Genomic DNA, 12,240 nt, shown 5'->3' with positions numbered 1-12,240 from the left:
AAAACTGTTTCATGCTTATTACTCATTAAGTTGAGATTTCTCAACCAAATATATTTAAATCATTTCAAGGAAAAAACAGATAATTACAAAAAAGCTGAAGATGGTAGAAAAGAAGAGACAGATTTGCAAAACGAGTAAGTAAAACCTTGAGAAATGGAAAATATGGCCCTTGGAAAAAAAATACACACACACACACACACACACACACACACACAGATAGATGTGTATACAGATAGAGATGAATATACTTATATATCAAAGATTAAGTTATGCCCTAGGCAGTTGAAGAGAGAATTTGAGAACTGGAAGACAAATTTTAGAAAATTACCCAGAACCCAATAAATAATAATAGAAATACAGAAAATATTAAAGAGAAATCAAGAATCAGAATACAGGATGGGGAGATTCTTCATAGATCTAATAAAGGTTCTCCTGGGAAGGAATGGAGAGGCTGGGAGAAAGAAAATCTCTCTCTAAAACTTTTGGAAACCACCAAAAAGAGAAATATTTTTTCTGTTCTTATTAATATGCCGGGTGACAAAGTATAAATGAAGGCAAATTATACATAGAAAAATAGACTAAAACTGCAAAGCATCAAAGACAAAGAGAAAATTAAAACATACCAAAGAAAGCTGAAAAGAAATAATGATTTGGCAGCAGATTTCTTGACAGCAAGAGATTTCAGAAGAAAATAGAATACCATTTTTCGCTGTTGTAAAAAATAACTCCCCAAGCATAATTATATGCTCAGCTAGACTATTTCTCAACACTTAGGGGGCAAAAAGGTATTTTTAGTTATATAAAATCTGAGAGCACTTGCTAGTCACACTCAATGAAAGAGCAGAAGCAAAAGAAATAAACGAAAAAGGAAAAAGTATCACAGAAACTGGTAAAATAGTGGTGGCAAATTTAAATAAATAATAATTTCAACAACACAGTGGCAATGACACTGATAATTTAGGGGGATAATAAATGAGGTACAACAATAACATGGAAGATGGGAAGTAAATTCAGAGTTAAATGATTCTAGTGGTTCTGCTATATCATTGTTAGAGAGGTGCACAGAAATATTTATTATTGGTGGATACTATGATCAAGGTATTCAAGATAATAATTAAGGGTCCCATTAAAATAAAATCAATAGTATATGTATTCCAAACTACTGTAGAAGGAATAAAGATAGGCTAAATAATTTGATAACTTTAATACAAAGAGGAAACTTTAGAAGTGTCATGACAGATGAGAAATTAGAGGATAATTCATTAAAAAAAGATTAAAAATGTTGTTCTTAATACAAAAATAAATATTTCTTTGGAAAATATACCCCAAAACAAATTCCTGGAGGAGTAGTGTATTTTTAAGTGAACAACTTGAATAATACAAAGCAAAGAACAATGAAGATGTAAGGAAACTAAGAACTTAAGAAAATAATATTAAAATGTTTTATTTGACTACTAGCAGAAAGCAACTTCCTAGATATAAAAAGTCCTTCTCTCATATAACCAAATAGTGAATCAGTTCTGATTTCCTGGAAACTATCAGTGCCATCTCTTCCCCTCCGTTCTTTATTTTCTGTAGTATTGACATGGCATGAATCAAAGAGATTCCCCTTTATATCCTCAGCAGCTATAATAGTTCCTGGGAACTACTGAGGCACTAGTCAAGTGTGTGAGGAGTAAATTGGATAAAAAAAGAACAGGGACTGATAAATAAAGACGGAAGTAGAACTGATAATGGAGAAACCTGGGAGTTGTAATATTGGTAATCTCGAGTACAGAGCAAAAGATATTATTTTAATATTTTTAAAGGTCTGCTCCACTGGTGCTCTACACATTCAGAGAAACTTCTCTAGTAATGAACAATAGAAATGATCCCTGAAAGTATACCCTGAATATTCATTGGAAGGACTGATGTTGAAGCTCTAGTACTTTGGTCACCTAATGCAAAGAGCTGACTCAGTGGAAAAGACCCTGATGCTGGGAAATACTGAAGACAGGAGGGGAAAAGGACGACAGAGGATGAGATGGTTGGATGGCATCACTGACTCAATGGACATAAGTTTGCTCCGGGAGATGGTGAAGGACAGGGAAGCCTGGGGTGCTTTTTGCACTTGCATGTGCATTTGCAGTGCATGGGGTCATAAAGAGTCAGACAAGACCTAGCAACTGAACAACTCTACAGGTATGACTTATTGCTGTTGTTTGGTTGTTATGTCGTGTCCAACTCTTTTGTGACCCCATGGACTCTAGCCCCCAAGGCTCCTCTGACCATGGGATTTCTGAGGCAAGAATACTGGAGTGGGTTGCCATTTCCTTCTCTAGGGGATCTTCCTGACCCAGGGATCAAACTCCTGTCACCGACATTGGCAGGCAGATTCTTTACCACTGAGCCACCTGGGAAGCCCATGACTTGTATCTGTCTCTAAATATAAAAAAGTTCCATAAACAATCATGTTTTTCAACAACAATGGTATACCTGGATTCTTTATCAATAATATGCACAAAGATGATTCAGTTTGTGCAGGAGAAGTTGGCTTAATTTAAAGCCCAACTAGATGCTGTATCTGGTAGCATCAGCATTTGATAGCAGGTTAAGTTTTGTGCTCCTTGGCACCATACCCATTATTAGTAAACAATACTTTCACAGGGAGAATCATAGCTTGTTTTTGATACAGTTACATGGTAATCAATTGAGACACTTGAATTACTTAGCAGACATATTCAGAGAATCATAACCTAAGGACTAAGGCATGTGGAAAAGATAAAGCAGGGCTTATGATAATAGATATTATGTAAAATGTCCAAAAAATGCTAGGTAGACAATGTCTTGTAAAGAACTCTGTAGGGTACAGCAATCAATAAAGACAATTATAAGAAGATAAACTTTCTCCCCAGAAAATCTCCCTGATGAGATACTTATATAGCTTTGGTGGTGGTAGTTTAGTCGCTCAGTCATGTCTGACTCTTGCCACCCATGGACTGAAACCTGCTAGGCTCCTCTGTCCATGGGATTCTCCAGGCAAGAATACTGGAGTGGGTTGCCATTTCCTTCTCCAGGGGATCTTCCCAACACAGGGATCGAACCCAGGTCTCTTGCACTGCAGGCAGATTCTTTACTGACTGAACTACCAGGGAAGCACTTAAAGCCTAACTAGTCTGCTGTATCTGGTAGCATCAGCATTTGATAGCAGGTTAAGTTTTGTGCTCCTTGGCAATATACCCATTGTTAGTAAACAATACTTTCACAGGGAGAATCATAACTTGTTTCTGATACAGTTACATGGTAATCAACTGAGACACCAGTTTCTATTGGGTTGCCTAAAAAGTTCATTTGGGTACATCCATTGCAGCTTATAGAAAAACCCAAATGTACTTCTTAGCCAACCCAATATAAATCTTGAGAAAACTTATTCATGGGATTTTGTGACCTATTAATTATCATAATAAAAAGATCTAGACAGGGAGCGGCTCACATTTATTGAGTGCTAGGCTAAATACTTTTTTTCCTTTTAACTGGAGGATAATTGCTTTACAATGTTCTGTTGGTTTCTACCATCCAGCAATGCAAATCAGTCATAGTTATACAAACATACACACACACACACGTATATATCCTTTCCCTCTTCAGCCTCCCTCTGTACTTTAAACAGAATAACAGTTCATTTAATTTTCTCAACATCCTTTGATTTTTAAGCCCTTTTTACAGATAGGAAGTTTATAACTTTATAAACGTTTATAAACGTTATGGTTTATAAACGTTGTAAACGTTAAGCAAATGGTTTATAAACGTTTATAAATGTTAAACAAATGGCCCCCAGTAGCTAACTTCTAAGTTAGCCTGACTGAGGAATTTGAGCCTAAGTAGTCCTTAAACCAGAGTTCATGTTCTTAATCACTATGCTTCACATACAACCATAAGTTAACATGTAGTAATTGATAAAGATCAAGAAAAGTGACTGACTTCTAACGTCTTGCATTTTCCATTCAGCCTGGAATGGAAACATTAAGCAAATGGCCCCCAGTAGGTAACTTGTAAGTTAGCCTGACTGAGGAATTTATAACGTTATAAACGTTTATAAACGTTATAGCGACATTTATAAACGTTAAGCAAATGGCCCCCAGTAGCTAACTTGTAAGTTAGCCTGACTGAGGAATTTGAGCCTAAGTAGCCCTTAAAACAGAGTTCATGTTCTTAATCATTATGCTTCACAGACAACCATAAGTTAACACGTAGTAACTGATAAAGATCAAGAAAAGTGACTGACTTCTAACGTCTTGCACTTTCCATTCAGCCTGGTGCAGAGCCACTGGTAGTTGGTGGTCAGAGTGTCCAGTTCCTTTCTTAAAGCCTCTTGTGCTGAAGGTGGAGCTTGAGCTATGACACTGTTTACGGATTCAGTGAGGAGCTGCACTTTTGCTTCTTTTTGCTGGGCCTCTTCTTTGGCTCTCTGAAAAATTAAAAAAAAAATGCTCTCTTAATAGCAAGGCAATGATTTGACTTCTAAGATGCATTTCTACATATCATAATCTTTCTTCCTTGTAATGTCTCTGTTAGAATGAGATTAATAAAAATAAATCCAATACTGACTCCAATCACTTCCATAAATTTCAGTTTGGTTACAATTGGAAACTCGCAGGAAAAGTATACTCAGAATATAACAGATCTTTAATCAGAATAGTTTGAAAAGTAGTCTGTATGCAGATGTGTATTTGTGGAGAACACATACACATATATCCATACACACAAAATAAGCAAGAAATAAATATTTCAATGCTAACTAGGTTCAAAAAACCTCATAGGCCAGAACTGAAACCACTTTTATAAATTACTCAGATGGATGAATAATGAAATCAGTACAAATATCATTATTTAAATCAAAAGATAATTAACAGAAATAAGTCTTCTTAATGCTATATTTAGGAACATATTGTAACAGAAAAGTGTTAAGTAACTGAAAGCAAGAAAGAGAAAGATCAGATTCTTCCCTGTCCTGATTAGTCAGTTACTGCTGAGTCTTTATCAATTACATGTTCAGCATCACTCTAGTCTTCTCTCGTTCTGAGAAAAATGCATTAAGATACCCAATCATAGAGTTACTCTTACTTGGTGACAACATGAAATCCAAAGCAAAGCCCTTAAACTCTCCCTTAAATCAACCCCCCCTTAAATCATCTAACATAAATCCAAATCCTACAATAGGTTTGAATACCCACTTACTCATATGGCCCATGGTGGCCTATGGTGTGTCCTCTCCCTCACTGCCAAAGTAATCAACTCAACTTGTACAACTACAGAGTGTTGCTGTTGGTCTGTGTGTTACAATGAAGGTCAACCTTGAGATGAGCTTTCAAGCGTAAGTCATTTATGTGTGATGTGAAGGGAATAGTGTTAGGGAGGTAGGGAATGGGAAAAAAAATGGAGATTGGGAGGGTATACTTATTAAACCCAGCAACTGCTGTTGGTGACAAGTTTAATCCTGCTAGGAAGGTCTATGAAACACGTGTACGTGTGTGTGTGGGTGTGGGTGTGTGTGTCTGTGTGTGTTCAGTTGTTCAGTCATGTCCAACTCTTTGCGACCCCATGGACTATAGCCTGCTGGGCTCCTCTGTCCATGCGATTTTCCTGGCAAGAATACTGGAGTGGGTTTCCATTTCCTTCTCCAGGGATCTTCCCGACCTAGAGATCAAATCCATATCTTCCTGCATTGGTAGGCAGATTCTTTCCCACTGAGCCACCTGGGAAGTGGAGGAAACACATGGCTCAGGTTTATCCCACTCAAGGGTGAGGGCACTGAGAAATTCACACACAGTCTCCCATCACTGGTTGAACACTGTTGGGGAAATGTGAATTTCCTGGTATGTGAAGCCAGACTCAGATGGAAAGAGTGGGATTCGGTGGACTCAGAAGCACTCAGGTAAAGAAATTCAGGTTCTCGCAGGTAAATGGACAAAGTCAGCTATAAAATGCCTTTCTACTTTTCAACATGATCCTGTTTTGTCTTTGGATTTAGGCCCATACTGCCTTAAAATGTGTAAAATATGATGGCAAATGCAAGCTCTTTTGACTATTAAATGATTTCCTTCACTGATTTTAATCAATTGAAATTTTATTTCAAAATTCTAAAATAAATCTGTTTTTTGACACTGAGCATGGAATTTGTTCGACACAAATCATATTTTGGCTATTGCAATTTTAGCATTAAAAAGACTTTGATAAATATTAATCACTTGGTGTGTGCTGCTGTGTGCCATGACATGTTATATGTGTGAACTCACTGGAGCTTTAACAAAATCGTGTGAAATGAGTTTTGTTTTCTTTATGTTATACATCCAAGAACTGAGGTTCAGTGAGTTTAAAGTAAATCCTCCTGGGAGTTGCATGTCATCTTTCACACAGCTTGTCTTAAGCCCATCTCAAATCCTCCATGAGGAGGAGAAACATGATCCAGTACATCCAGTGAATGAAATTGCATTTCATACAAGTTATGAACAACCCATGCAACTATTAAAAAAGCATAATGAGAAATATTTCCCCTTGCTACTTAGACATTCAAAACTTCTTCTTTTTTAAAAATCAGTTTTATAATTTCAAAAGGTTCAGAGAAGAAAGATATGAGAAAAGGAGACCATGAGCAATTTCTCCATTGTACTTAGGCTTGAAAGCTCATCTCAAGGTTAGTCTTCATAGTAACCCACAGCAACACTCCCACAGTTGAACAAGCTGAGTTTATTTCTTTTAGTAATGAGGGAGAATACACACCATGGACAACCATGGGTTATATGATTAAGAGGGTATTCAAATATGTTGTAGGATTTGGATTTGAGTTTGATAATTTCTACATTCTAAAGACAGAAAACTAAATGGTATAGTTTAGGCATAATCCTCCTCACAAGTGGTAGCTTTTGTTCCATATAATTTTTTTTAAAGATTTATTTACTTATTTTTGGCTGTGGTGGGTCTTCATTGCTGCATGTAGGCTTTCTCTAGTTGCAGCACATGGCTTTTCATTGTGATGGCTTCTCCTGTGGTGGAGAACAGGTTCTAGGCACACAGGCTTCAGTAGAAACAGTGTGCACGCTCACTAGTTGCAGCTCGTGGGTTCTAGAGTGCTGATTCAGTAGTGTGTTATATGGGCTTAGGTGCTCCATGGTATATGGCATTTTCACAGACAAAAGATCAAACCTGGGTCCCTTGCATTGTAAAGCAGATTCTTAACCACTGGACCACCAGGGAAGTCTCCTGTTCTATATATTTCTATGAAGCTAACCATCATAAGCTCAGACACCTTTCACTGCCAGTATCTTGAACCAGTGGTTCTCTAAATATGGTTCCTTGGAACCACCAAATTTACTCCTAGGCATGACCCGGAAACTTTTTACAAATTAAAATTCTCAGGGTCCAGCCTAGATTCACTAAATAAGGAATCCTAGGGTTGGCCATAGAACTTTGTTTTAATAGCCTTCCAAGTGATTCTGATGCTCACTCCATTGCGAGAATTATTGCTCTAGCCTGTCCCCCATAGAATGAGAACAGCAAATGCATGTATATTAAGTGAAGGTATTTTAAAGAGACTGGAATACCAGACCACCTTACCTGCCTCCTGAGAAACCTGTATACTCGTCAAGAAGCAACAGTTAGAACCAGACATGGGACAACGAACTGGTTCCAAATTGGGAAAGGAATATGTCAAGGTTGTATACTGTCACCCTGCTTATTTAACTTATATGCAGAGTACATCATGCAAAATGCCAGGCTGGATGAAGCACAAGCTAAAGTCAAGATTGCTGGAAGAAATACCAATAACCTCAGACATGCAGATGATACCACCCTTATGGCAAAAAGAGAAGAGGAACTAAAGAGCCTCTTGATGAAGGTGAAAGTGGAGAGTGAAAAAGCTGGCTTAAAAGTCAACATTCAAAAAGTTAAGATCATGGCATCTCATCCCATCACTTCATGGGAAATAGATGGGGAAACAATGACATTTTATTTTCATGGGCTCCAAAGTCACTGCAGATGGTGACTGCAGCCATTAAAAGACACTTGGTCCTTGGAAGAAAAGCTATGACCAAACCTAGACAGCATATTAAAAAGCAGAGACACTACTCTGTCAACAAAGTTCCGTCTAGTCAAAGTTGTGGTTTGACTAGTCATGTATGGATGTGAGAGTTGGACCTTAAAGAAGGCTGAGCGCCAAAGAATTGATGCTTTTGAACTGTGGTATTGGAGAAGACTCCTGAGAGTCCCTTGGTCTGCAAGGAAATCCAACCAGTCAATCCTAAAGGAAATCAGTGCTGAATATTCATTGGAAGGACTGATGCCGAGGCTGAAGCTCCAATACTTTGACCACTTGATGTGAAGAACTAATTGTAAAAAACTAATGCTGGGAAAGATTGAAGGCAGGAGGAGAAGTGGACAAAAGAGGTTGAGATGGTTGCATGGTATCACCAACTCAATGGACGTGAGTTTGAGCAAGCTCTGGGAGTTGGTGATGGACAGGGAAGCCTGGCGTGCTGCAGTCCATGGGGTCACAAAGAGTTAGACACAAATGAGCAACTGAACTGAAGTCCAGGTAAACCTAGGACTGGAGTTAACATGGTGTAAAAACAAATTAAAAAGAAAATAATGAAAAACTGAAATTTCAGAATTTTTTTTTAAAAGGGATTGATATTTAAAAAAATTCAATATAGACTTACTGCAGGCCTCCTAAAGACATTTGGAATAAGATGTTTCTAATCAAACACTTCCCTTGGCTCTTTGATGCTAATATAAAAAACATTGTTCACAGAGAAAAAAGTCAAAAACAGGATTATCAAGTAAAATACAGGAGCAGAAAGTAAAGAAACAGAAGAAAGTCTCTACTTTTTGCCTGAGTATATTGAGGAGAGATGCCAAAGTAGGTTTATCACTCTCTTCCAGCAATAAAGATAAATGTGCTCACAACATGAACACAGGTGAAGGCCTGGACAAGGGTCTATCACTCCCTTTTGTGTAGGCAGACAGACCCAAAGCAATTACCTTGACTGGAAAACAGAAGACCAGAAAACGCCAGCTCCCTTTGCTGCTACTGGCCCAGGCTGTCTGAGCTGCTCCTCTTTTCACTCTTACGCCCATCTGCACCGATGTTGTAGCTAGATCAGTTTTTTAAACATGCAAATCAATGTGGGCTGAGGGGCTGGGCCACTCATGTCAGGGATTTTTTTATAAATTAGTTTTAAATTTGAGACAGTCTACTCTCCTGGACTGGATAAGAAAAAGCGATCTGACTGAACAGTTAGCCAGATAAGCAACGTGTTCAAGGAATGAGGGAAGAGGGCCAGAGACAAACGGAGGAACTGGGAAAAACAGAACAGCTGAACGTGTGCTGACTGCTGATTCTTTACTTTGGGACCTGAAGCCGTGGCTATGCAGCATAGGGAGCGAGGGTAAGCACAGCCATGAAGGGCTGAGATGTGAGGGCAAAGGCAATGGGCAGGCACAGGCTTCACACGACAGTATGGAACGGAATGAGATGGCACAGGAGGGCGTGGCTTAGAATGGAATAGGGAGAGAGGGAAATATAGTCAGATAAAGCCTATGACTAGGAGTGAACTATTTGACTCATCTAGGAATATCTGTTCTCTGACCATCAAAGAGACATGTAAACAAGTTTCCTTTCAAAATACACTCCAGCTCTTATATTCTGTAATGATGTAACTTCCCTCATGGTGACCTCCCCACAGTCAAACCTAAAATAATTATAGACCTCCTGACGGCTCTGTCATTTCACTTAGAATGAAAACCCCTCCATGTCCCACAAATCTGCTGTGTCGGCAGATACCTACTTCGCCTCTCCAAATCATCTCAGGTCATTTGTCCTGTTTTACTCTCTTCAGATAGGTGGGCTTCATTCTCTCCCCAGATAGCCTTAGGGTCTTTGCAGGAACTCTTCCTTCTGACTGGAATGTGCCCCGATAATACTTCTGTAAGGTTGCCTTTTTCTTATGATTTATATCTCATTTTAAATATAATTCCTCACAAATCAACCCTTTGTAAAACAGCATCTCACCACCCTTGACTCCCAACTAGACTCTATGATTTATTTCACAACATTGGCTTATTTTTAGGCAACTTCTCATGATCTCAAATGAGTTTATTTCTCCATTCTTTGCCTGCCCCGACACCAACGAGAATGTAAGTTGTAAGAAGTCAGGGGGTTTTTATGTATTGCTCACTACTATATTCTATGTCTAGAAGGGTGTTTGACACAGTAAGTATACAATATTTCTTGATAAATGAATGAACTCATGAATTTATGAATATTTCATGATAAATGGTGTATGATATTATTAGATGAGAATAATTTTCTAGCTTTTAATACTCTAGACACTATTACTGTTCCCCAAATGTAGTCACTCTTCTATATTTTAATTTTATTTTCTACATGTAACTAATGCCATAATATACCTTTGATATTTAAACATCTGAGTTTAAATATCTGTAAATATCTGTAAAATACAGTTAAACATCTGTACTTACTTCATGTGAGTACATTCTGCTCTTAATTACAATATTCACTGAATAATCATAAAAACTATATAATAAAGTACATATAATTAATTTCTTACCTTGCAGCAATGATAATAAAAATCATAATAATAATTAACTAGTTTGGGGCATCTACTTTGTGTATTATATTAGGACTTTCATGTTTCATCTTTCACATGATTCTGAAAAGTAGGTATTGTGATATCCAGATCACAAACAAAGGAATGAAAGTTCACTGGGTTTATGTAACTTACCCAAGGTTACACAGTTGGCAAGGGGTCAAAGCAGGTTTTAAACCCAAGTGCTTGGCTCTAAAATGATTTTGCTCTGTCACGAGGCTTCAAACTAAACAAATATCTATTAATAGTTCACCTAGGCTAATGTTAAATAATGTGTTATTGCTACTATGTGAAGATATTTATCATTATAGCTGCAAATCATTGAGTGCTCACTCTGAGGTAGGCAATTTACTTACATGCAAGTTTTATTTTTCAGTTTATACTTTCAAGTTATGAAATGAAATGACTTACACATGAAAAATAAGAGGATTACACTGACTATTGAGTTGCCCAGGGCCATACTACAATGCCATTGTGTAGATTCAATTACCTGGCTTCACCTGCAAGTCCTAGCTATATACCAGTTTCCTTGGTCATAAATCAATGTTATTTATTTTATCTTACTGATTCAAGAGAAGCTCATGTAAACACAGTCTTTCATCCATATTAAAGACCATCAGCTGAAATATTTAGTACTGCCAAATTGTAAGAAACCCCTTTAAAGCACCAAATTAACAAAGCCTATTGATGACATTTTCAACTGTCATTTCACCAACACTTTGACACTTTTCCAGTTTGAATTTGCATCGGCTAGAAACATCTGATATGAGTAGCTGAGTCTAATCTCTTAATAGTACATAATTTTAAGGGGAAAATGTTCCAAACTGTGATTATCAATATTTATGTTTTGACCACAATACATAAAATTAATAAATAAAAAGTTTAAGCATTCTATACAATACATATCAAAGTTGAAGCTAAATTAATCAAAAAGCAACCTCTACTATTAAACCAAGAAAAGAGCAGACTGTGCAGAATCACAATTTGTTTTATCTGGTTTCTTTTACCTTCATCTCTTCAACTGCTGTCTGTAATTCATCTGGGGTTTTATATTCAAAATCTCTCTCCAGGTATTCTTCTTCGGCTTGTGTCATCCATTCATGCATCTCTGACAAATCTTTCTGAAGGCTTACAGTTTTATCCAAGCCTGCCTTTAAGGCCTCCTTTCTGGCATAGACCTTCCATAAAACAAACCAATAAGTAAAGCATGAATATTGAAAGTCATAAAACATTATCATTATACTATTATTGACGAGTCTGTAAATAATAGAAAGCTTGGAAAAGATGAAGCTAGAAGTAAATAGCTTGCATGAATGAGGAAAATAACTCATGGCAATCGGATACACTTAATTTCACATAAGTGTTAAAATAAGATATAAGCATTTACTTGGCATAATGGACAGATTCCCCTAAGACCACAATTTAGCTGTTGTATATGGTAATTCATTTCTGCAAATGGAGAGTAAAGAAAAACATTTTTTTCATGATATGTTTCAGTTGGAAAACTGAATTTATTGGCATACATAGAAGTAGAAATTCTTTGCACTCTTTGATGCCGTTTTACAATTTCAAATATCCCAGGAACTTAATAATCATA

The 12,240-nt window shown here is 37.2% G+C and overlaps 1 protein-coding gene across 9 annotated transcripts in view; it reads right to left on the bottom strand.

The window, feature by feature from the left end:
* Positions 1–12,240, bottom strand: part of DMD (dystrophin) — a 2,532,480-nt gene that overhangs the window by 1,346,812 nt on the left and 1,173,428 nt on the right. For all 9 annotated transcript variants that reach the window (XM_043457704.1, XM_043457699.1, XM_043457698.1 and 6 more), the window contains 2 exons: positions 11,651–11,821; positions 4,265–4,447 (listed from right to left, as the gene is read on the bottom strand). In XM_043457704.1, coding sequence (XP_043313639.1) covers positions 4,265–4,447; positions 11,651–11,821 — 354 coding nt within the window. The remainder of the gene's footprint in view (positions 1–4,264; positions 4,448–11,650; positions 11,822–12,240) is intronic.

The sequence above is a fragment of the Cervus canadensis genome, chromosome X, assembly GCF_019320065.1.
Source record: "Cervus canadensis isolate Bull #8, Minnesota chromosome X, ASM1932006v1, whole genome shotgun sequence".
In the NCBI taxonomy this organism is placed as follows: domain Eukaryota; kingdom Metazoa; phylum Chordata; class Mammalia; order Artiodactyla; family Cervidae; genus Cervus; species Cervus canadensis.
This window is presented reverse-complemented; position numbering and strand designations above follow the sequence as displayed.